General features: G+C 57.7%; 1 protein-coding gene across 4 annotated transcripts in view; it reads right to left on the bottom strand.

Annotated features, from left to right (window-relative positions):
* MORN1 (MORN repeat containing 1) overlaps positions 1-26,094 on the bottom strand; it is a 51,159-nt gene that overhangs the window by 9,669 nt on the left and 15,396 nt on the right. For 3 of the 4 annotated variants that reach the window (XM_049618248.1, XM_049618250.1, XM_049618249.1), the window contains 4 exons: positions 15,539-15,659; positions 14,964-15,136; positions 3,369-3,508; positions 3,170-3,246 (listed from right to left, as the gene is read on the bottom strand). In XM_049618248.1, the coding sequence (XP_049474205.1) occupies positions 3,170-3,246; positions 3,369-3,508; positions 14,964-15,136; positions 15,539-15,659 (511 nt within the window). The remainder of the gene's footprint in view (positions 1-3,169; positions 3,247-3,368; positions 3,509-14,963; positions 15,137-15,538; positions 15,660-26,094) is intronic. The other variant, XM_049618251.1, reaches the window with a different exon arrangement.

Raw genomic sequence — 26,094 nt, 5'->3', positions numbered from 1 at the left:
GAAGCCATCCGCACACACCCCCATCTCGCCCCCACGGAAATTGTTAACACCTTGGGAACCTTGTGTGGGGACCTTGTTTGCCGACTGGCCGGGGACTGGGGACAGGCAGGAGGCAGGCTTGGAGCAGTCTGTCACCGGCTTCTGCCAATATCTCATCTCATCTGAGTGGGAGGGAACCGTGCAACGGGGGGGGGGGGGGGGGGGGGGCGGGGGGGGCGGGGGGGGTGGGGCAGAGGAGGCAGGTGGAGCCTGGTGGGGAGAGGGGGCTGCCCCCTCCCGGCCTTTGGCCTCCACGGTCCTGCCTTCCGCCCTCCAGGGGGGCTCATTCTAGACCCGGAGGCAGGCTGTCAACCCACAACCAGAAACACAGACTTCTAGGCCGGGATGCCTGGCTGATCTGTGGTCCATGCGTTTGCCTGAGGCAGCCTGGGGTGGGGGGGCCGGGGGGGAGAGTCGACCGGGCCCTGTGCCCCATTTCGGGGTCTGGGTCAGGCCCAGCAGGCCCGCTCCCCATTACAGAAAGTGGGGTCTGAGTGGTGGCCTCCCGGGGAAGTTGAGGTGTCTGTGAGATGACATCACAGCCCATCCTCAGCAGGCGTGAGGTTGTTGCGTGCCACGTGGGGGCTGGAGAGGGGCAAGGACTTTTGGGGCAGAGAGTGCCAGAGCCTCCCTTCCCCTGCCTCCCCCGTGGGTCTGGCGTTCTCAAATGAGAGCCCCAACCCGGGACCTGGCAGCCGAGGGCTCCGCAGAGTCAGGAGCATCTCGGTCCCCCCGGTCCCATTCACGTGGAGGCAACCGCCCTGCAAACACCCTGACCCCGGGGGTGGGCCAGACCGGAGCCACACATCTGAGACCCCGAGAGGGCCTACCTTAACGCAAACCAGACCCAGGGGGAGGTCCGGGGCCCCTGATCTGCCCGAGTCCGCCTCGGTTGCTAGAAAGGATGCTTTTCTTAGGATTCTAAAAGGTGGGCTTCTGGGGTCAAGAGCCAGGTTTGGATGCTAGTGTGGGATGCTGGTGGCTGAACCAGAGTAAGGAGCCGAGGGGGGGGACATGGGGACGGTCCACATCCCCGCAGCAGAACTGGTAGGGGGTGCTGGGGCAGATGCTGGGGGCCTCGGGCACTCTTCTGTGGGTGGGGGCTGGGCTGGGGGGGGCACAAGACACCCAGATCGGGTAGGGGGCCTCGGGGGCACAGAGCAGGGGCCCTGGAGAAAGTGGCTGTTCGGGCAGTGGGGTCTGAGGCAGGTGACGCGCCACACGGACCCTGTGACAGGGGCAGGGGAGGTGGGCTCTGGGGGGCGCTCGGCGGCCACAAAGGGCTTTGCGCGTCACTGCTCAGACCTGTGCCTGCAAACGGGCCCTGGGGTGGGGCGGCCCGAGCCCCCGAGTTCCTACTGAAAGCCATCCCTGCAGGGGTCCTCTACTCAGAAGACCTTGGAGCCCCGGCCACGGGCACCGAGTCACAAGCCGAGCCCTCCTGGGATGGTGAGGACCCCGGGACGAGGACACTGAATTTCAAGCACCAGAACCGACAGAATGAGCGGGCGCTGCCTCCTGCCCTCAGGAGAAACCAGACATCGAGGGCCTTCTCTGTGCCGGAGGAAGACGGTTCCTCGTCCCACAGCCCCCAGCTGCCCCCGTTACAAAAGGAAGCAGTAACTCTGCCCCAGGCACGGATGGGTCTGTGCGTGTCGACGCGAGTTATTCCGCGCGCGTTGCAGCTTTGGGTCCCACGTGCGTGCCCGCGACCGAAGCGCGGGCTGAGTGTGGCGTGTCAATGTTCAGCAGGATCTTGGCTTTTTTTTTTTTTTTTTTTTTTTTCTTAAAGTCTGTGCTTCTCCACTTACTGTGTGAAGCGGGCCTCATATTTGATTCACAAACCGTGACTCAGAACGACACAGGGTGGCACCTTCCCCTGGAAACAGCTCGTCCCGGCTCCGCCTCGCGAGTGGGATCAAAGGCTTGTCAGCCTGCCGATACTGTGCCAGCCTCCGGGTGTCCCGGCCCGTCCCACGCCCGCTGGCGTCACCGATGAGCAATCTAACTGCGGAACGTCCGCAGGCTGCGGCGGCTCAGGACGGATGCCGCGGGCCCTCCTCCCGTTTCTACTCAATGCCTTATTTTCCTAGGGTTTTGCCGTTGGGTCTGTGCCCACAGGCCTCTGCTCTTTTGTGAGGCTATTTTGACGGGTGCCCCGGAGCAGACCGCGTGAAGAGAGATGTGCGTGTCCCAGGCCACAAGAGGCGCCCGGGGCATGCTGGCCTTGGCCACTGCCCCTCCTCTCCCGGGCTGATGACAAGGCTACACACAAGGGTCAGAGGCCTGCCCTTGCCAGCAGGTGGGCGACTTCGAAGGCCTGGTGCCCCTCCCCCAGGGGCCACGTTCTCCCCACCCCACCTACAGAGGGAGGGTTCCTGCCTTCTAAGAGCGGGCCGGCTCTCAGGGTCCCAGCCACAGCTTCCCGATGTGCTGGTTTCGGCCCCAGCTCTGCTCTGCACCCCCCAGAGTCCCCACGGAACTGCAAACTGGGTTGGGGAGAGGCCGGGGGTGCCAGGGGCTTGGGGGGCAGGGAGGTGAGCTCAGTCCCACCTGAGCCTTGGGCCACACGGCCTGGCAGGGGACAGGATGCTCCCACAAGCAGTTGCCAGGAGTGATTTCTCTGGAACTCAGCCTTCCTCCTGGCAGGTCTCCGGGCTGGAAAGAGCGTGTGGCCGAGGTACTGGCAGAGTGGAGTCTCCTCGGCCCCCACCGTGGGGCTCACAGCCCCGACCTGTGTGTCTGCTGCAGGACGGATCACGGGCCTGCGGCAGGTATGTGGCGGGCCTCTGGCCGCCTCTGCCCACGCTGTGGGCCCCTCCTGGCCTCCGAACACAATCAAGGAGCATCGTCCCTTCCGTGGGCCACCCTGCTCTGCCAACCTGGACCAGGGCCCGGCTCCCCTGAGGCTGGGAGCCTGGCCTCTCCTGCCGTCTAGGCCGCAGAAGTGCGTGCAGCCCCTGGGCAGACGGAGACCATGCCTGTGGGGTCACAGGGTCGCCCGCCTGTGGGAAACCGAGACCCCGGCCCCTGCACGGAGCGCACACCTGGGGGGCCCCACCTGTGGTCCCGCTGATGGCGAGGCCAGACCAAACCCCCCGAATGCCCTGAGTCGGTCAGTGTCTCCTACCTGCTGCCTCCTGGCGGGTCCTGCGTGGTGGGCGTTCTGCCGGGGCCCAGGCCCTCTCTGGGCCTACCACCTGCCTTCTGGAAGGAGCAGTGGGGGAGGGTTCAGCGGGGCAACCAGCACATGGGCCTCGGTGCGGGGCACCGTGTGGACAGAGCCCCGGGGGGGGGGGGTGTCTCCCTGCCCATACCCATGCCCATACCTCACAGGGGTCGTCCAGGAAGAGGACGGGGCTGTACCCGGCTGGGGGGGGCCCAAGGCAGACGTCCGAGAACCGGGCACAACCTTGTTCCACTCGCCTGCAGTCCTCAGGACAGTGGGGCTCGCATCCCCGGGCTTCTCCTGGAAGGTGAAGGACAGAACATCCCTCAAACAGCACAAAGCTAAGATGGGAAAGAACCTGTCACACGGCCCCTGACGCAAAGCTTCTGTAGCTCGGCCGGCGGGGGCACTGGCCGTGTGGCTGGGGGGACAGGGGGGTGGGGCACAGCCTGCTCTACACTGCGCAGGCTCCGTGCGGGTATATTTTGGGGCCCCCGGCCTCTTGACGCCCCCTCACCTGGGGTCCACCCTGAGAGCCCTGCAGGCTGGTGCCCTGGGGCTAGGAGGGTCTCCTACCACACAGCCCGTTGCCTGAGGCCCTGGGTGCCAGGTCAGGACCCGGAGGAGGACATTTCTACGTCATGGCTGCATGCTAAGGTGATGTCGGACCAGGTCCAGGAAGAGTGTGGAACGTGGGGGCCGCTGGCAGCCACCAGCCCCCACAAGGGGCGAGAGCCCCCCAGGAGACCCCCAAATCCTCCAGGCTGGGCTGGGCCCTGCAGGAGGTACCCCCACCGTGGACCCTGTCCATCCTGGCTTTCCCTACTCCTCCCCTCCCGGTGTCCCGAGGTGGGACGGGGCGTCTCCTGGCGGTCCCCTCCCCAGGCTCCGCCGCACTAGACAATGGACCTACAGCCCTGGCTGTCCCCTCCTTCTGTCCCTTGCACAGAAAGCTGGCTGCTGAGACGGGGTCGTGAGGTTGGTGAGGGCCACCGGCACTGTCCCAGACACGCGTGCGTCGGGACCCGCTATCCTGTGGGGGCTGGGCTCCCAGCTCTCCTGACTGACCTCTGTCCTGAGGTCCCTGCCGGCTCTCACACAGGGAGAAGCCACCAGCAGGAGCTGGTCGAACCGCAGGGAGGGGGCTGGACGGGGCCGTGGGGACAGCTGGAGGTGGACAAGGCGGGCTGGACGCTCCCGCCAATGGGGGGAGCTCAGTGGGTGGAGGGCGTCTCTCATCCGTGCCCTGGATGGGGCCCAGGGGCCGTAGGCATTAAGTCCCCTTCCCTGGAGCCCAACTTCTGCAGGGAGAGATGCCTACGGGCCCCAGAAGTATTTCCAAATTACAGGTAGGGAATTATTTCTCTCAGAGGGGTCTTAATGTCATCATTATGGCGCATTATAAAAAGTAAAGTCTTTCCTTCTGCAAGGACATTCTTTAACTAAAGTCCTCCTCTCCATTAGCTTTTGCTGTCCCCACACTATTTATGTCCTGGGCAACGACTGTGAACCGCGTTGCTGACGGCATGATTTCTGTTTCTGAGCGCAGCGACGGTTTCCAGCGGGCCTGAGAGGAACCAGTTGTCTGTTATCGACGCCTCCGGCCAACGAAGGCCCCGGGTCTGTGTCCTAATACCCTTGCCAAGGTGACCGTGCAGGAGTGGGTCCCCAGCGCCCGCTTCCGACAGCAGCAGCGTCAGACCCGCACCTGAAATGTGCCGATTTCCCCAGGCGGGGGTGGCCGAGGGACGTGGGCACGGGGCCCGGAGCACATCGCCTCCCTGGGCTCAGGGGCCCGACGACCGCGGCGCCCGACGCACCGACCCGGCACCAAGCAGCCGCCCGCGGATCCTCACGGGACTCCCAGGGCCTGTCGGGGCTGGGGCTCTGCGGTCACAGCCCCGTGGTGAGGAGCCCCGGCCCAGAGAGCGCCGCGGTGCTGGCCTGCCCACCTGCCCGCCTGCCCGCTAACACCACGTCACCCAACGCGGCCGGTAGGCGCGTGGACGACCAAGTTCGGTTCAGCCACAGGCTTGACATTCTCCATCACCTCCTGCCATTCATCGTCCCCGGACAAGAAGCGGCTCCGAGACCCCTGTTGGTCGAAAGCCAGAGAAACCCAACACCAACGGGCTTAAACCAAAGCGGTGGCACGTCCGCGGTGCGAGGAGGGGTCCTCGAGATTCGGCCGCTCGGGCCCAGGAGGCCTCTGGGCGCCGAGGCCCCTTCCCCACAAAGTGCGGCGGCCACGTGGAACTCGCTCACCTGACCGCCCCCTCTCCCCGGGCCATCCCCGAGTCTCAGATGTGACGCTGCCTTCCCAGAACTGGGGCTCAGCCTGCAGCCGCCGCTCCTGTCCTGTGCCCCCCAAATTCAGCCCCAGCTCTTCCCGCTAGAGCTGCTCTCGCGGGGCTCCTGGGCTGATCGCAACGCTGTCACCACAGCCTGGCCGTGCTCGGGGCCCCGTGCGTCGGCCCCTCTTTTTGCACACGGCCCGGTGGCCTCCTTTGCCTCCGTGTCTCAGCTGGACCGTGGCTTCCCAGGTCGTGCGTCCAAGCGGTCCTTCAGCTTGTCTCTGCCCTGCGTGTGCGATGTCCCAAAAGGTCAGGCCTCCTGCCGTCCCCAGCCACCCCGCCCGTGTGTGGACCGCGGCACAGGGCGTTTGTGGGATGGGTAGTGTCCCGGCCAGGCCAGAAGCCTCCTATGCACCTTGTGCCCCAGCCCATCGTGGAAGGTCAGGGAGAGACCTTGTGGACCCTGCTTGGCCACTGAAAGAGAACAGGGCTCTCTGGTCGGCTTAGGAGTTTAAAATCCACTTAGAAGGGCGTCCTCTCAGAGTGCCCTCTGTCCCGGAGCAGGAGGGCCCGCAGCCCAGGGCTCCACAGGGTTTGTTGAGAATCTGGGTTTCCCACAACGGGGGGCCGCTGTCCTTGGCCCTAACATCGGTGCACCTTGCCTGGGCACCAGTGGCCGCAGCTGACCCCCACCCCCCACCTCCACTGCTGGAGGCCGGTCTCTTTTCTCCCCCGTCTGTGCCCCTTTGGGTGGGCGCCTTGCTGCCCGTGGGGGTGTCCACCACATTCGTCCAGCTCCCGCCTCCTCGGGTCAGTCACCCACCTCCGCTCCCTGCGGACACCTGCACGTGCTGCCCCCCAGACCCAATTCCTACCCCAACTCCGGCTCGCTCGACCAGAAACGTGGACGACATCACCAATGTCCCCCCGTCCTGGTCTCCCCTCAGCCGCCATCACAGGGCCCAGCCTCACACCTAGCACAGGGACTCACCACTGGGTGAGACCCCCCCCCCTCCAGCCCCAAACTCCCACTGACCTCCTCCTGCGTCCTGAGCACATGCCAAGCCCTGTGGCCACAGGACTTCCGGGGCCAGCCGCACTGGCTACTCCTCACGTCTCGTCCTAGCTCACCACCGGGCCGCCACACTGAGCCTCTGGACGCTTGGCCCCTCTGGCCTCTGCTCACGCCCTGCCCCCGGGGTACTGTTGCAGGTGTCCTGTCTCGGTGGCCCTGGCCCTGCCACCATCCATCTTGCTGTCACGGGGTGGCCATGTGCACCCCCAACACTCACCCCCTCCTGCGGCCCCTTCCTCACCTTGTCTGCCCTGTTGGCAGAGCAGATCCCCCTTCCCGGCCGCGCTCCTGGCCGGAGCCCCCACCCTCCGAGAGAGCTGCCTCACCACGCACCAGAGTCTCAGGGGACCCATTGTTCTCCTCAGCCTGGGGACAACGTGGGGACAGCGTTCTGGGGCGAGGGTCCCGCCCTGGCCTGCAGGGGCCCTTGGAGCTGGTCCTGGCCTCTCTAGGGGGGCACTGGCCAGCCTGGCTGACCCTCGAGGCAGGGCCCCTGCCCAGAGATGCCGACCCCAGCTCCCGGGAGTTATTTCCGAGGCCTTTATGTCGATTTTAATCATCAGCAAGATAAAGGTCACTGCTGCGTCCGGGGGGGCGGGTGGGGGGCGACTGGTAACGGGAGGCTGCACCGCGGGGAGATGGGCGCTTGACCTCTCTGGGAGGAAATGTCGATTAATTATCTTTTTACGGCCAACTCAATTAGACTCCCTAATCACCTGTGTAGGACGCGGAGACAAAGGCGGAGGGCGGCCCGAGTAAACAAGGCTGCGCAGGCCGGGCCGCGACCGTCAAACGGCCGCCGGGGGGCCCCGGGCCGAGAGCCAGCCACAGGCTGGAATGTTTTCTTCATTTGTATGAAGAAAAAAATAAAATGTTATCGGCCCTGAGGGGCCGAGAGCCGTCTCACGTGGAGGTGACCAGACACACCGCGTTAGTCTTTAGGGCAGAGGCTCAACCGGCCAAGGAGCTGCTACCTTCCAAAGGCAGAGCGGCCTGTTCGGCGAGGACTGGAGGGGCCGGGGTCTCCATGGCCCAGAGGGCGAGGAGGCAGCGTGAGTGCTGGGCAGGGCTGGGGGGGGGGGGGCCCCTGGGGCCCCTCTTTAGGGGGCCCGGGCCCCCCGGGGGGGCCCCCCCGGGGGCCGGCCCCCCCCCCCCCCCCCCCCCCCCCCCGCCCACCACTCGGTTTGTCCAGTGGGCGCCTGGGCCCGAGGCGAGGGCTGGCCCGATGTGACCACGGGGCAGGACCTTCCAGGTGCTTCTGCTCCACCTCAACCGGATGTGTCCGCACGGTCTGCACCCAGCATGGAGGCGCCCTGGGGACCAGCCCAGAAACAGGCGTCCCCGCGTGGGGGGGTCTCAGGCCCCATCTGGGCTGCAGGATGGAGGGCCCGCCTGCGGGCAGGGTTTGGTTCAGGTTTCTATCCAGAGGTTTTCGAATCCATGAGTTTCCCAAGGAGCCCGTGTGAGAGCCAGGCCTGCAGGCAGCTCATGGCCGGGCCTGGCCGGGCAGGTGTTTAGAAGCCCCGTGCCCTGTGGTGGCTGCGGTGGACCAGGAACCCGGTCCCTCGGGCTGAGCTCGGCAGGGCCGGTGTCTGGGGCCACAGCACCGTTCCTGACGAGGAACCCGGTGACCGCCTTCCCTCCCTTTACTGAAGCGTAGAAAATGGATTTGACACAAAGCCACGGTCCCCGTTGGCCCATGACCTTTCTGGATGCTCAGACTCACTGTCCCGTCCCTCTTCTACACGTGTGTCCTTCCGAAGGGGGCTGTATGTGCGCTCTGCAAAGTGGTTAAAGCCTCCTCCTTCCAGAAATGCCAACAGACACTTCCTGCGGCCCCGAGGGCACGCGTTACCTCCAGGCTCGGCTCCTGGGCTCGGTTGTGCTGGAATCGCAAAAAGGACTCGAAAGGGGTCGGGACTCTGTGGTCAAACCCGCAGGACGGGGGGGAGGCACTGATCTGGGGTTCTTCCTGAGCCTGTCTCTGATGTCCCCTCATCCTCGACTCCGGGAGCCTCCGGCAGCCAGGCTGTCTGTGCCTGGCTGGGCAGAGCGAGGCCAGGCTGCCCCCGAGGTGACCAACGGGGGGACACCAGCCCTACGGGGCTAGGCAGGCAGCCTGACACCACACAGGGCTCCCCCGAGGGGTCCCCTGCTCATCCAGCGGGAAAGCAGCAGAGAAGCGGCCCTGGGGATGTGGGGTCTGGACACCGCGGCTGACCTCCAGCTTGGCTCCTGCGCAGGTATCGGCCGGGAGGCTGCGCCTGGGGCTGTCTTCTTGGGCGACACACGCGGCAGTCCTGGGGGCTCTCGGGACAGACCTGGGCAGAGGCCTCGGGGCCCACGAACGGGCCTGGAGCGTGGCAGCTCTCCAACGGAGGGGGCCGCCTGCAGGTGCGGACAGTGGCAGGACAGGCCGGGACAGTGGCTTGGGGCTCCCGGCCAGTCCGGGGTCTCTGGGGTCTCTGGACCCCGAAGCTCGCCTCCCACGAGGGCTGGAGTTGGCCTTGGGCCGGGGTTGTGCTGATCCCAGCAAGACAGAACTCGTGGCCCCGTGTTCTTTCTGGGAGGGATGAAAGGAGATTTGTTGTGTCTCTGGGAGCTGCCGTCGGGGGAGACGCGCTGCGGGCAGCAGCCTTTCCTAGGAGAAGGAAGCTGGTCCTGAGGCTTCCAGAAAGGCCTCGAGGGGCCTGCGGCCCACCAGCGGAGCGTGCTGTGAGGGGCCGGGCACTAAGGAGCCGGCCGTGACCAGGGGTGCGGGCACACGCTGACACACACACCCCACACGGGAGGTGTGCACACAGATGTGCACGGTGCCACACGAGGGTGCTTACACACGCAGGCCCACGCTCAGCACACGCCTGGCCCACGGCCCCTCAGTCCCGGGCCGAGCCTCGGCCAAATCCCACACCTGCAGGTCTAGCTGGCCATGGGCAGCTCCTCGGGGTGGTGCCGGGTGCCCGGAGGCTCCCTGTCCCCACACTGCCCTGCCATGGGGCCTGGGCCAGGCCTGCCCCACGCCCACCACCGCCCAGGAGCAGAGACTCCAGCAGACCCCTCCCCAGAAACTTGGCCAGGGGACCCTGGACAGGTCAGAGAGCAGGGTGCCGGCCTGGCCTCCCGCCCTCCTCGAATCCCCTGCCTGAAGTGGGTCCTGGATCCCAGGGGCTGCACCCTGTCCCAGGAGAGACCCCCACCCCCACCAGCTCATGCAGGGGCCTGACACCCACTCCCAGGGGACAGAGGCCCGTAGGTAGCATTGTGGTGACCAGAAGGCCACAGGCTCTGTGACGTGGAGGGGGGGGTCAGACACAGTGGCATAAACTGCCCCAGGAGGGCCCCCGGGGTCAGGCTTCTGGCAAGCAGGGCTCTGACCACAGGAGACTGGGAGCCCCTGCCAGCAGGTCCCAGCAGGGGTCCCAGCGCAGGCTGCACAGGGGCAGCTGGCGAGGTGGGACATGTCCCCTCCCCTCTGTGGCTCAACTGTCAGAGGCTAAGCCTGAGGCAGATGAAGACACAGACGAAGTCTCCGTCCCTGGGCGGCCTGGTGGCCCTAAGCGGTCTGGGGCCTGTCCCTAGGCCACGGGGAAGGGCGCCCACCCCGGCCCACCCTGCCCTGGGGCAGGGCATCCTCACTGCCAGTGTCAGCATGGAGACCCCTTCGGGGGGACAGGCCTCCGAGGCCGCGGTCAGGGGCAAAGAGAAATCCAAGCTGGTTCTGGGTTGCTGAAGGCACATCCGTGCCTTCTAGAGCCGTGTTCGCAGCCGCCCCCCCCCAGGCACATCCATGCGGGCGCAGGCTGGCCACCACGCGAGATCTCGGCACCTGACGCAAGCCCAGGCCAGCCTCCCTCCCTCCTTTCTCTCCGGGGCCCCCCGGAGGTCTGCTGTTAGGGGTCCCGGGGGTGTTCCTGGGGCTCCTGCCCTGTGGCTGTGCCCACGCAGCCCCAGGACCCATGAGCGGCAGGTGGAGAGGTGCTGGGGAGGGTGGCCAAGGCTGTGGGAGGGGCTCACTCCGCGGGCTGTGGTCTCAGATCGCGTGGCCCCCCCACCCCCGGGGTTGCTTGGTTTCAGACGGACGCAGCCCCTGACGAGCAAGTGTATCCCCTGCTCACGGCATTGCCTGGAGGCACCGCAGGATTTTCCTGTACTTGTCTGGGACGAGCCCCCCCCCCCCCCCCCGTAGGATTCCTCCACAGGAAATTCACGGCACAGATTTCCCTTTAAAAGCAAGGATCTTTCATGGTAGCTACGCTGCCATAATTAACCATAGACAATTAATATTAAAATGCGTTACCTCCCCCCTCTCCCCCCCCCAAGGCAATGAAATTCCCAGAAGTTCTCTGCTATACGTTGAGTCGCTTATTGGCAAGACTGCATTAGCAGCAAAGGGCACCTTGATTTTTAAAATCATCTTACAATTAGGGATGATTCTTCGCAGACCGCATCTGACGAATGCCCGAAACCACGTGTTCAACAAATGGAAAAGAGGGACCACTCACATCAGTCAGAAACATTTCCTGGGAGGGTTTTGTGCCTTTCACTCACACACACACACACACACACACACACACACACACGCTTGCAACGTGAGGTTCTCGCCCTGCTAGGGCTTTATCGGGTTCCCAAATCCAATTTACGGGGATTGTCTGGGCCGAGTGGCCCGCCTGCCAGCGTCCCTGCAGCCTCTATCGGCACCTGTCGCAGGACTCCGAGGGCTCACGCTGCCAGGGGGCGAGCGGACGCCCCCCTGACGCGATCAGCACAAAAGGGCATCCCGCTTAAGGCCGAGGGCGGGAGTTACAAAAGGTTAAGCGTCTAAATATAAAAGTCTCTGTGAACCTAACATCAGTTATCAGCTTTGTTGCTACCACGTGGGGGCTGCAACGTCACCAAAGGCTGCGGGAAGCCTGGCGCCGGTCCACGCCTATGAAATCGTCTTTTCTTCTCAACGGAAAGCAAACTGCTCGGAAGTTAAAAACCATGAGGCGGCTGACATAGTTCGTATCAAAGGGAGAAGAGGAGACTGAGCCCCGCGTGGCGACACGAGGCCTCCGGAAAGTACTTTCTCTGCTCGTTTCACTTCTTCGTGTGATTAGAAAGCAGGCTTTTAGGGGGTTTATGTCCTGAACCGCCCGTTGCAGGGGTGAGGAGGAAGCCGAGAAGCCGGTCCCCGAGGGGCGTGCGCGAGGCCGCGCTCGAAGGTGCCAGCTGAGCCCGCCACGGGGCCGCCGCGCCCCGGTGCCCTCGTCAGCTCCCGCCGCCGTGGGGCCCCGTCTCCGTCACTTCCTGTCGGTCTCACAGAATGAGCGTCTTCGCCTCCAGCCCCGGTTTTACCAAGCCCGTTCGTCACTGCCTCACTGTCCCGTGGTGGGGCCGGGGCGTGAGGGCGAGGGCTACGGGGGCACTGCGCGTAGGACACCCTTCCTGCAAAGGGCTGCAGAGGGAGGGCACCCGCCTCCCGCTTCCCCGTCAGCCCCCGAAGGCGGCGGAGGCCTTGGCTGCCGGTGGGTTTGCTCACGCGGCATCCAGACTGTCAGGCAAAGGTGCCGGTTGACGGAAACGGCCACCCTCCCCTGGTTCTCCGGCCACAGAGCCTGGTCTTGGCTGGCACATTGCGTTCCTCGTCTCCTCGAGGCCTGGTGCGGTCACGTCACCAAGTTCTGGCCGACGACGTGTAAGCAACGGCACGTTCTTAGAAGGGACGCAGCTTAAAAGGAAGGGCCCTAGCTCCTCATGCTTCCCCCTCCCAGCTGCCGGGAACAGGGGGCATGACGACTGGCGCCTGTGCAACCTTCTAGGGCCACGAGATGACGCAGGAAGGGCGACAGAGCAGCGGCATAGGAAACAGAAACAGGGGCTCCAGTGACCACGGGGGACGGCACCCCAGCCTCTGAACATCCACACGAGAGGCGAACATCAATGGAGTTGAAGCCGCCGCTGTGCTGTCGGAAGGGGGCTCGAGAGTGAGCTCGGGAGCAGGGACCCGGAGGCGGGGCTGCTCTGAGAACACAGAGGTTCGCTCCGTGTTCCCTGTATGCGTGGGGGCTGCCACACGACGGCACAATTTTGCTTTCTTTCGGAATAACGCTCAGAATAAGTTGAGGCTGTCTGTCCCCAGAGAGTCACAGAATGAGCCGCTTTGGTTAAAACAACAACAAAGACTTCCTTCTTTCCCACCCAAGCAGCTCCGTGTCCCGGCCGTTTCCGGTTTTCCCCACTCCCACGCGGGTCTCAGGTACCACCCGGCCGCCCCGCAGCTGCCGCCTCCTGGAGCCCACAGAGCGAGCTCCCCTGGTCAAGCTGTGATTATCTGGGATTTTCTCGCTCACGGCCGACTCCTATCCTACCTGCGGCAACAGTCAAATTTGCACTGACTTCATTTCCTCTTTGCAGACGGCCGGCCAGTGTGTCCATGACCCAGGGCCACCCCGGGCCAGCTCGTCCGAGGGCTTGGGCCCCGGTGGGGCGAGGGCTGCTCCGGGGCAGCTGAGCGGGCAGGACGCAGTGGCAGCGTCCTGCAGAGAGGCTCGGGCGACCCCTCCTGACCCAGGTGTGCGTGTCCCTGGCGCCCCACCCTGTGAGGGGACGGGAGGGGGTCACGAAGGGGTTGGCGGTCCCGGGAGCAGATGCCGCTCACCATCGCTTTACAGAAGAGGAGACAGGTGTGGAGAGGCTCGGCCAAAAAGCGGCAGAGAAGCAGCCACCTCCCGGGTCAGCCCTCAGGGCACGTGGCAAAGGGCACGTGGCAAAGGACCCGGGGCCTCGGGTCCAGCTGCAGAGCTCGAGCGGTTCTCATAGGACCCAAGGCGTGCTCCCCTCGGTCTCCCCAAAGGTGATTCTCTATGGCTCCACGCCCGTGTCCTGGCAAAGCTGGAAACGTCTCCGAGCGTGTCGGCAGCCGGGCACCAGTCCCGTGAGCACAGGGTGAGGCCCGCTCCCGAGCGGCGAGCACCCCAAACCCGCACAGCGGGCCGGGCCCGGGACGCCCACACCAAACACCCGGGCGCGGACGTGGGCCCCCCTTTCCGGGCCGGGTTTCTACGGAGACCTCATCACAGGCTCTGAAATCCCTGCCGGTGGAAGGTGTGGCGCCCAGAGGGTGTTTTTACGCAGAAACATGAGACCCATTCTGCCCTTTGGTGTAAAGTTGCTTCTATAAACCCAGTGGGAAGCAGACGAGGGGTCGTGGCCCGCCCCCCGGGCCTCCCCCAACGAGCCTCGGGGCCCCCACCGGCCCCCACACAGAGGGGCCCGGCCCGGGCCCTGGTGCAGAACACTAGTCCCCCCCCGTTCTGCTGTGACCTGGGAGCACCCCCTGCGGCATCCAGGGCTGGGGTCCTGATGGGGGACCGGCCCCTCTTCAAGGGCTAAGGAGAACGTGAAGGTCCCCGCGGCTAACATGCGCGTGAACTTGCCCGGTGGGGACCCCGGAGTCCCGCTGATGACCGTGCCCTGGTCCACAGGACCTGATGCAGCTGCTTCCCGTGGCGAGGGGACCAGGCGGGACCCACAGCCACGCTCGCTGGGACGCCTCCGGTAACGCACATGCTCCCCCCGTTAGGACGTAAGCGGTGGGGCTGCATCAGCTTGTGTGGGACCCGGGGTCCCCGGACACGGTGAGCTGCAGAGATTAAACTCCGATTTACCTCCGGAGCTCCAGTGGTCTGCTTCCGGCAGTGGTTCCAGAGGACTCCACGGAGAAGCCGGGCCAGGCATCCACGGCAGCAGCTGTCAGGCACCAGGAGCCGTGGGGCCAGGTGCATGTGGAGTTGCTGTGTGCTCCGGGCAGAGGCGGAACCAGCCGGAAAACCAGGCAAACGCTGGCGACCGTTAGGTCTACAGACGCCTGCCCAGGGCGGGTGGGGGCTGTCGCGAGGGCGCGCTCCCGTCCAGCCACAGACCTCCTGGTGACAGTGGCCGAGGCAAACCACCAAGGTCTGACAGATGCAGAAACAGGCCCGAGGCCCTCAGCCCAGGGGCCACACCGCACCACCAGGCTCTTGTGCACGAACAAGACTGCCGGCAGTGACCAGATGTGCATGTGGCGAGGGCAGGACGGCCGCCATGGCGGTCCCCGGGCCGCCGTGCCCCAGCCCCACCACGGGCTCTGGGCTCACACAGTAAGAACGTGCACCCGAGGGGTCTGGTGCCCAGGGCGGTAGCTCCCAGCCTGCCTTGTAACCCACAGCAATGGCGACCGGCCTGCTCGGGTCTGGGCACTGTCTTCCTGGGACGTTCTGTCCCCTCCAGGGCCACTGTGCCTGAGTTCTCAAGGGTCAACTTTATTCTCCTCCTGCCCAGGTTCTGAGGCGCCCGCCATCAGCCCACACACCCGGAAGCACTCACATAAGCTACCGCCAACCAGCTGGTCAGCTCCACTCACCGGGAGGGCCACCGGGGATGTCCCTCTGGCCTCGAGATGTGTCTGATGCCGCTGCTGGCTCCCGGTCTCCCCTGGGGAGCAGTGGATCTCCTCTGGCACTTTCCAGGGCAGCTCTGGGCTCCAAGGCCCCAGACTTGGGGCTCCACAGAGGATAGGCGATGCACTCAAAGCCACTGCAAAGGGGACAGGAGGGACTGGGCTTTGCCGGACGCCAAGCTGAGAGGGACACCTGGCTGTGGGGGACACGGTGGCTTAAGGGTCCTTCCAGGGAGGAGGGGACGAGGCGACCACTCGGAGACTAACGTGGTGGGAAGCAGGGAACGATGGGGGGAGGACGGTCTGTCCGGGACCACTGGAACCACGCCGCAGCCCCAGCCCACCTCCCCCTGGCCCTCTGCCTTCGCTCCTGCTCCACTAGACAGAGCGTGTCGTGTCTGGTGGTCACTGCTGTGTCCCCGGCACCCTCAGAGTCCTTGGTGTGGGAGCCATGTGCGGACGGGCCCGGGTCGAGTAGTTCTGGGCCATTCCTCCTTGTCTCCCACCCCACACGGGCGTCCGGGGTCGCCCATACTCACAACGGGGTCTGGAATGTCTCCGGGTTGTCCTTGTCCACTTTGAAAAAGCTGACCTCTGAGTAGGCCGCGAGCTGCACGTACCTGACGCCAGCCGAGATCTTCAAAACCCGGCCATCCTCGCCTTGGGAAGGACAGAGAAGCAGGCTGAGCCAAGGGAGGGACAGAAGGGCCACAGGAACCCGGGTCTCTCCCTCCCTGGTCCTGGGCCGGGCACCATGAGGACCGTTGCAGCAGACCCCCCACGCGGGCAGGGCTGGCAGAGGCCACGGCCGTATCCAGCTCTCGCTCCCTGCCCACCGTCCCGGCTCCTCTGCCCCCCTGGCCCTCAGCGGAGCCGTCCACGCTGCCCGGCACCGCCACCCCTCACTGGGGATCCCGGGCCTCAGGGCACCTGGCTGTGCCTCTGGCTGGGGGGTTCTCCTTGTTGGCCAGCCTCAGGGTTTCACCTGCTCAGGGGCGGGGGTTGCCCTGGCCGAGAGCAGTCACACCGGAGGCTCGTCTTCACCGCGGTTCCACCTCCGGGGAGACATCGCTGCTTGTGGCCCAGCCCCCACCTCGACCTGGGGGATGGCTCCACCCTCCCTGGCCTACACTCCCGGGGCACTCGGCACAGGGCCTGGTTGCGTGGACTCTGAGCGGCGTCCGTGACGCCCGTCATTCAGCCCCCCTGGAAGAGGGGACAGAGCAGGACAGATACTGCAAGTACTTTGACTTGGAAGGAGGGGAGTGGAGGGCGGAGTCGAGGATCACATCCCAGTATGGTCTGATCGGCCTCCGCTCTTGTCACGATGGGGCACCCGGGACCAGTCTATGCTCCTACCTGAAGCAACCAAAAACGCAGACAAAATATAATGATAACACGACGGTTTTCAAGATCCAAGGACAGTGGTCCCTGAGACGGGAAACAAAGGGTGTGGACCCCATAACTGCCCAGGTCACTGCCTTGAGAGAAAGTGGACCGGGTACAGGGAGAGGGACTGGCAACCCCAGGAACCCCCTCAGTGAGGACACAGGGTTGAAGGGGGAGGGGGGGAGGACAGGCACATAGCAGGAGTCCTGGAGTCCAGAAGGCAGAGGAACAGAGAAGCGTGTGAGGCCTCTGGGTGCACAGCAGAGCACAGGTTGGTGCACCAAGTGCAAGGAAATGTCCCCAGGCCAGGAAAAGACCCAGGAAAAGATAGGGCGGGAGGCTCTGGGCTCACATGGGACAGGAGCGGTGCTCATTCCCATTGGCCAGGCTGGGAGACCTGGACGTCATGGCACACTGGGCAGGGTTCTCAGAAGGTCTTGCTTCCGCAGCGGGGATGACGGGTCTCAGCTGGAGCTCTCCACCACACCTAACACTTCATAAAGGCAAAACCTGAGAGGATCGAACGATCTCCAAGGAAGCCAACTGTACCCCAGAAAAAAGGCCAAGAGTACTTATGGGAACACAGAATATCCAGCCTCCAAAGGGTAAATTTTCAACGTCTGGCACCCAGTCAAAGATGACCAGGCGAAGAATGATGAAAAGTATGGTCCATGATGAGGAGGGAACACCGTCAAATGAAACCAACCCAGAACTGACCCAGATGTTAGAATTAGCAGGAAAGGACACTTTTTCAAAGTTATTACTATAACTGGACTCCGTGCATTCAAAAGATAAGTAGAGACACTGAAGATATAAAAAGAACAAAGTTGAACTTCTAGAAATAAAAACTATTAGATAAAAAATACACTGTATGTGATCAATGGCCGATTAGACATTGCAAAAAATAAAAAGATACATGAACTTGAAAACATAGCTACAGAAACTACCCAAAATGAAATACCAAGAGGAAAAAGGAAAAAAGAAAAAATAAATAAAAAAGGAAGGTAAAGAAAAAGAGGAGAGAAAGAGGGAAGGGGAAAAGGAATCCATGAACAGTGAGGCGACTTGAAATGGCCTAATATATGGGTAATGGAGCCTCTAAAAGAGGGGAAGAAAAAGCAGTGATGGAAAATTATTTGAGGAACTAAAGGCTGAAAAATCCCAAAATGTGATGAAAACTATAAACCCACAGATGCAAGAAAATCAATAGACCCAAGCACAAGAAACATGAAGAAAATTACACCATGTCACTTCAAAAATAAAACTGCTCAGGGCGCCTGGGTGGCTCACTTGGCTAAGTGTCCCACTTTGGCTCAGGTCATGATCCTGCAGTTCGTGAGTTCGAGCCCCGCGTCGGGCTCTGTGCCGACAGCTCAGAGCCTGGAGCCTGCTTCGGATTCTGTGTCTCCCTCTCTCTCTGCCCCTCCCCCTGCTTGCAACTCTGTTTCTCTGTCTCTCTGTCTCTCTCTCAAAAATAAGCATTAAAAAATGTTAACAAAAATAAAAAATAAAACTGCTCAAACCAGTGATAAAGAGAAAATCTTACACCACCTCACACCTGTCAGAAAGGCTCACATTAACAACTCAGGCAACAGCAGATGTTGGCGATGATGTGGAGAAACGGGAACCCTCTTGCACTGTTGGTGGGAATGCGAACTGGTGCAGCCACTCTGGAAAACAGTATGGAGGTTCCTCAAATAGTTAAAAATAGAACCACCCTACGACCCAGCAATTGCACTACTAGGCATTTATCCAAGGGATACAGGTGTGCTGTTTCGAAGGGACACATGCACCCCAATGTTTATAGCAGCACCATCGACAATAGCCAAAGTATGGAAAGAGCCCAAATGTCCATCGTTGGATGAATGGATAAAGAAGATGTGGAGATGTGGTATGTATATACAATGGAATACTACCCAGCGATGACAAAGAATGAAATCTTCTCATTTGCAACAACCTGGATGCAACTAGAGGGTATTATGCTAAGCGAAATTAGAGAAAGACAAATATCATATGACTTCACTCTTATGAGTACTTTAAGACACAGATGAACATAAGGGAAGGGAAGCAAAAAGAATATAAAAACAGGGAGGGGGACAAAATATAAGAGACTCTCCAATATGGAGAATAAACAGAGGGTTACCGGAGGGGTTGTGGGAGGGGTGATGGGCTAAATGGGTAAGGGGCACTAAGGAATCTACTCCTGAAATTATCGTTGCACTATATGCTAACCAATTTGGATGTAAATTTTTAAAAATAAATTAAATTAAAAAAAAAAAAAAAAGAGAAAATCTAAAAGCAGCCAGGGAAAAAGCAAGTTTGTACAGAGAAAACACAGATAAAGATGACAGCAGACTTCTCTTTGGAAACAGCATAGACAAGAAGTCAATGGAATAGCACCCCTGTCCTGCTGGAGGGTAAACCAGAATTCTCTACCTGGTGAAAATATCTATGAGAAATGAAATCAAAGTCAAGATGTTTCCAGACATATGAAAGTGGAAAGAATTAATTACCAGAAAGCACATAGGACAACAAATGTTAAAGGCTGAGTCCTTCAAGCAGAAGAAAATGGTACCAGGTGGAATTCTGTATCTATAAGAAGGAATGGGGAGGACCAGAAAGGGTAACTACAGGGGCAAATTGATGAGATTTCCTTTTTTATTTGTTACGTATTCTTTGAAAGATAAACGACTGTTTAAACAAAAGTAACAACAATGTATTACGAAGTGTATTAAACATATGAATGTCAAACATAGAAAAACAATAGCATAAAAATTGGGATTGCAGAAAAAGAAGTATATCCTATTGCAGAGTTCTTATGTTATATGTGACGTAGTATGGTATCACTCCAAAGCAGGCTGTGATAAGTTAAAGATGTAAATTGTGGTCCTTAAAGCAACCCCTAGAACAAAAAAAACAAGGAGTAAGAATTGATAAGCCAACAGAGGAGATGGGATGGGATCAGAAACAATACTCAACCCACAAAAGGTAGGAATAGAGTCTAAAGAGGGAAAAAACCAGCCAGGGCAAATAGAAAACAGTAAAGTTGGAAACTGGTATATAAATACATTAAATGTGAATGGAGTAAAAACTTCAATTAGAAGATAGATGTGGTTAGAACGAACTAAAAAGCAAGACCCAAATATATGTTGCCTACAGAAAGCACACTTTAAAGACTTTAGGTGAAAAGTAAAAGGCTGGATAAAGATACTCCATGCTGATATTAGTTAAGAGAAAGCTGGGGTCACTATATTCATAGTCATATTCCTACTTCATAGGAAGTAGATGCCAGAGCAATGACTATGCTAGGGCTGAAACAGGTAATTTTGGGGGTGCCTGGGTGGCTCAGTCAGTTAAGTGTCCGACTTCGGCTCAGGTCATGATCTCACTATTAGTGGGTTTGAGCCCCGTGTCGGGCCCTGTGCTGACAGCTCAGGGCCTGGAGCCTGCTTCGGATTCTGTTTCTTCCTCTCTCTGCCCCTCCCCCTCTCGTGCTCTGTCTCTGTCTCTCTCAAAAATAAATAAACATTAAAAAAAGAAAAAGGTAATTTTGCAATGATAAGGGGTCAAGTAATTAAATGCCATAAAAATCCTAAATGTTTATGCACCTAATAACAGAGCTCCAAAATACATGTGGCAAAAAATGATAGAAACGAAATCAGAAATAGACAATTCCCAATTATAATCACAGATTTCAATATACCACAGTCAGTAATTGACAGAACAAGCGGACAGAAAATCAGCAAAGATATGGTAAATCTGAAGGGCAGTAACAGTAAAATCTACTTGATTGATATTTATAGAAGATATTTATAGATACCTATTTACAGATTGATATTTATTCTACCCAGCAAGAGCAGAAGTCATGCTCTTCTCAAAGTGTACACGCAACATTTACCAAAACAGAACAAATGCTATGAAAAAAGTCTCGATACATTTAAAGGGATTCAAGAAACACAAAGTGTGGCTCTAACCGCATGGAATTAAGTCAGAAGTCAATTACGGAAAGATCTGAAAAATCTCCAAATAGTTGGAAATGAAACAACACACTTCTAAATAACTCATGTGGCAAAGGGAAAACCAAGAGAAATAAGAAAGCATTCTGAACTGAATGAAAATGAATACACAACATGTCAAAATTCTTGGGATGCAGCCAAAGCAGTACTCAGGGGGAAAGGTATAGCAAACTCTCATACTAGCAAAGAAAGGTTTGAAATAAATGACCTTGGTTTCCATCTTAAAAACTAGAAAAAAAGAGAGTGAATTAAACCCAAAGTAAGCAGAAGAAAGGAAATACTAAGATCATAATAGGAATTAATGAAACAGAAAACAGACAACAATAGAGAAATCAGTGAAATCAGAAGTTGATTGTTTATCAGTGACACTGATAATCTGTAGCCAACTAGTCAGGCAAAACAGGAAGAAGACACCAACAATCCACAGTAGGAACAAAAGAGGTGATATCAAGGCATTAAGTGGAGAATGAGGAAATATTAGGAACAAGCTTATGACAATAAATCTGACACCTTAGATGAACAAATATTCCTTCAAAGACGCAAAACACCCAAGTTTGTTAAAGAAGAAACAGAACTTCGGGGCGCCTGGGTGGCTCAGTCGGTTGGGCGTCTGATTCTTGATTTCAGGTTAGGTCATGATCTCATGGTTCACGGGATCAAGCCCCAGTTGGGGTTCTGGGTTGACGGTGTGGAGCCTGCTTGGGATTCTCTCTCCCCATCTCTCTCTGCCCCTCCCCCACTGTCATGTGCTCTCTCAAAATAGATACACTTAAAAAAATAAAAAGAAGACACGGATAACCCCAATAACCATATATCTATTAAAGACATTGAATTAGTAATTAAAAGTCTTCCCACAAAGAAACTCCAGACCTCCACGGCCTTCATATTGAATTCTACCAAACATTTAAGAAAGAAATGAAATTATTCAACAAGACTCTTCCAGAAAATTGAAGAGGAAGTAATTTTCCCAGACTCATTCTACAAGGTCAGCATTACCCTGATACAAAAACCAGACAAAGATATTAAAAGAAAAAAAAAATTCAGGGCACCTGGCGGGCTCAGTCAGGGGAGCATGTGACTCTCGATCTCAGTGGTGTAAGTTCAAGTCTCATGTTGAGTGTAGAGATTACTTAAAAACAAACCTTAACAAGGAAAATAAAAAAAAATTCAAGACCACTATCCTTCACGAAAAGATATGCAAAAACTCTAAACAAAATTTTAGTAAATGGACTGTCTAGCTCATTCAAGGCCAGGAAAGAGCAGTCTTTCAACGAACAGTGATGGAACAACTAAACGTCCACATACAAAAGAATGTAGTTGGACCCCTGCCTCACACCACACAAAAAGATTAACTCTAAATGGATTATCGTTCTAATGTTTATTTATTTTTGAGAGAGACAGAGACAGAATGAGAGTGGGTTAGGGGCAGAGAGAGAGGGAGACACAGAATCCGAAGCAGGCTCCAGGCTCTGAGCTGTCAGCACAGAGCGCGACGCGGGGCTTGAACCCACAAACCATGAGATCGTGACCTGAGCTGAAGTCGGACGCTCAACCGACTGAGCCACTCAGGCGGCCCTAAATGGATTATCGTTCTAAATGCAAGAGTTAAAAATATAAAATTCTTAGAAGAAAATACAGGAGAAAATTTTCATGGCTCTGAGTTAAGCAGTCTTCTTAGATATGGAACCAACAGCATAACCAGCAAAAGAAAAAAGTACGAGTTGGACTTCACCAAAATGTAACACTTTTGTGTTCAAGGGACACCATCAAGAGACTGCAAGACAATCCATAAGATGGGAAAAAAACATTTGCAAATCAGATATTTAATAAGGGGACTTAGCTCCAGCATAAAGAACTCTTTAAAAAAAAAAATGTTTTATTGGGGCTCCTGAGTGGCTCAGTCAGTTAAGCATCTGATTCTTGGTTTCAGCTCAGGTCACAATCTCATGGTTTGAGAGTCTGAGTCCCTCATCAGGCTCTGTGCTGACAGTGTGGAGCCTGCTTGGGATTCTCCCTCCCACTCTCTCTCTGCCCCTTCCTGTTCTGTCTCTCTCAAAATAAATAAATAAATTTAAAAACAGTTTTATTTATTTTTGAGAGCGTGTGAGTGGGGGAGGGGCAGAGAGAGAGAGGGACAGAGGATCTGAAGCGGCTCTGTGCCGACAGCAGCGAGCCCAACGTGGGGCTTGATCCCACGGACCTGTGATATCATGAGCTGAGGCTCAAATCAATGGTCGGACACTTAACTGACTGAGCCACCCGGTCGCCCCCATAAAGAAGTCTTAATAACTCACAGTAAAAGGACAAGTTACCCGATTTTTTAAGTGGGCAATGAACAGGTATTTCTCCAAAGCAGATGTACGAATGGTCAATAAATACGTGAAAAGATGCTCACATTCCTCCTTGTTAGGGATAATGCAAATCAGAACCACAAGGAGACACTGCTTCACACCCAGTAGGATGGCCATGACCCAAACGACACATGATGAGAAGTGCTGGTGAGGGGGTCGAGCGACCAGAGGCCTCAGTCATTGCCGGTGGGGACGTAAAATGTTGCAGCCGAAAGAAAGAAAACACATCCAGGCCGGAAAGAAAGAAGTAAAATTGGATGTTTTTGAAGATGACGTGATCCTCTATATAGAATATCCTAAGAAATCCTCAGAAAAAATAGCAGAACTAACAAGTGAGTCCAGCAAGGTCAAAGGATATCAGATCAATATTTAAAAATGAATTGTAGTCTAGGGGCATCTGGGTGGCTCAGTCAGTTAAGTATCTGACTCTGGATTTCGGCTCAGGTCATGATCTCGAGGTTCCTGAGTTCAAGCCCGGCATTGGGCTCTCACTGTCAGCACAGAGCCAGCTTTGGATCCTCTGTCCCCCTCTCTCTCTCTGCCCCTCCCCTGCTCATGCATTCTCTCTCTCAAAATAAATAAACATTAAAAAAAAAATCAATTGTAGTCTAGCAATTTCTGAAATGAAGATAAGAAAACAATTCCAGGGGCACCTGGGTGGCTCGGTGGGTCAGGCGGCTGACTCTTGATTTCAGCTCGGGTCATGATCCCAGGGTCGAGGGATCCAGCCCCAAGTCAGCTCTGCACTGAGTATGGAGCCTGCCCGGGGCTCTCTCTCTGCCTCTCCCCTGCTCGTGTGCGTTCTCTCTCTTTCTCTCTCAGATAAAATTTTAACAAATTCCATTTGCAATAGCATAAAAAGAACAAATATTACAAACGTATTAGTAAACAAATTATAATTATAAATTAAATAACCAGCAGTAAGTTAGCATTTATTAATAAATCTAACAAAAGAAGTACAAGATTTGGACACTAAAAATTACAAGGCTCTGGTGAGAGAAAGTGGAGGCATAAATAAGTGGGGAGAGGTTTCCTGCTGGTGACCTGGAGTGCTGTCAGGGGTGGTGCCTCCCGGCCAGAGTCCCTAACAACATCCCAGGAGGGGTTTTTTTTTTTTTTTCTTTTTTTGGCAGAAATTGACAAAGCTGATCCTAAAAAATTTATATGAAATACAAGGTTCCCAGGATAACCAAAACAATTTTGAAAAAGAAAAACCAAATTGGAGGAATCTGGGGCTACAATAATCAGGACCGTGTGGTGGCACAGGGGCAGACGCAGGAGCCAATGGCACGAAATAGAGAGTCCGGACATAAACCGTCATTCTTACAGTCAAGCAGTTCGCGACCCAGGTGCCGAGGCAATCCAGTGGGGAGGGGACAGTCTTTTGAGCACGTGGTGCTGTGACAGCTGGACAGCCACACGAAAAGAGATGAATTTAGAACTTGATCTCATCCACAAAAAGTAGCCGAAGACGGATGGCAGAAATCCAAGAGCAAAACTTTTCCCAGAAAACAGGAGAATACCTTTGTGTGCTTGGGTCAGGCTAGGAATTCCCACACAGGTTACCAATATTATGATCCACAAAGGAAAAAATGTACTCGTTGGACTTCATCAAAATTAAAGCCCTTTGTACTTCAGAAGACAGCATTAAGAAAAATGATAAGCCACAGACTGAAACTATTTGCAAAGATGCATTTTATAAAAAGACTCGTGTTCAGAATACGTCGGGAACTCCAATAACTCAAACCCAGAAGAGGAACAGCCTAATTTTAAAAAACAGGCAGCATGTTTGGATTAACATTTCTCTAGAGAAGACACACACGTGGCCAATAAACACACGGAAAGCTGCACCACCTCGTCAGCCGTGAACTGTGGGTCAGAACCGAGAGGGGCACCAAGATGGGGCGCCCCCGGACGCCCCCTCGGGCCGGCTGTGCGCGCGCAGGGTGTGGGAAACCCGGCCCGGGCCCCGCCGACCGCGTTGTAAACGGTGCGGCCACTTTGGGACACGGCCTGACGGTTTCTTTAAAAATTTACACGTAGATCTGCCACGTGACGCGGCGACCCCACTCGTGAGCGGATAACCGAGGGACAGAGCACACGGGCCACCCAAACACTCGTACCGAGCACTGCCACGTGGGTGCACCCCAGCAGAGTGCGCCGGTCAGAAAAGCGGAGCAGATGTGAGGAGAGGGGTGGGGTGGGCAGGGGGCCGCAGGCAGGAGGTGCGAGGCACGGTCCGAAACCGACGGCGTGGCGCTGCTTGCCCGACTCCGGGAATTTGCTAAAGATCATCGAATCGCTTACAGCACAAAGATTTCACGCTATAAAAACGGCACCACGATAAAGCCGTGAAAATAAACCAGCTGTGGGGGCGTCTGGGAGGCTCGGCCCGTTAAGGGTCGGACCCTTGGTTTCAGCTCAGGTCCTGATCTCACGGTTCGTGGGTCCGACCCCCCACGTTGGGCTCTGCGCTGACAGCGTGGAGCCTGCTTGGGGTCCCCCCTCTTCTTCTCTCTCTGCCCGTCCCCTGCTGGTGCACAAGCGCACGCGCTCTCTCTCAGAATAAATAAACAGAACAAAATAAAATAAAATAAACCAGTTGTGACTGTCTTTGACAGTCCCCGCGCCGCACACGGGGGCTTCCTGGTCGAAGCTCGCCGAACTCGGGCGAACTAACGGACGGTAGGAATCCCAGGCACGCATTTTAGTAGCGGTGGTCCTGCCCGGCCACGCACAGGGACCGGTGACCGTGCGGGGGCCCTCTCCGCACCGCGCCCTCTGCTCACGGGTCACGGGTGGGACCGGCTTTGGGAGGTCAGCTGGTCCACGCTGTGCGTTGCTGCCCCGCTGGGCCCCTCGAAAAGCAGCCCCGATGCCACAGGAGACCTGCCCTCCCCGATCACCCACGGAGGACACGGGAACTCGCCCCCCGCAGACGCCCGCGGTGCGTAGAGTCACCCTTCCTCCTGTAAGACGAGCGGTGGCCGCGGGCACGCACAGAACCACCCCACACGCGCACAACCACCCACACAGGCATGATCACTGCACATGCGCACAACCACTGCACACGTGCAACCACCCCACGTGCGCACAATCACCGCACGCACAGAACCACCCCACACGCGCACGATCACTGCACACGTGCACAACCATCGCACACACACAACCACCCCACATGCGCACAACCACCCCACATGCACACAATCACCGCACGCACAACCACCCCACACGCGCACAACCATTGCACATGGTCACAACCACCCCACACGCACACAACCACCCCACACGTGCACGATCACCACACACGCTCACAACCATTGCACACACACAACTACC

The sequence above is a fragment of the Panthera uncia genome (genome assembly GCF_023721935.1).
Source record: "Panthera uncia isolate 11264 chromosome C1 unlocalized genomic scaffold, Puncia_PCG_1.0 HiC_scaffold_4, whole genome shotgun sequence".
Taxonomy (NCBI): domain Eukaryota; kingdom Metazoa; phylum Chordata; class Mammalia; order Carnivora; family Felidae; genus Panthera; species Panthera uncia.
The sequence above is the reverse complement of the archived record's forward strand: the minus strand, read 5'-3'. Positions and strand labels throughout refer to the sequence as shown.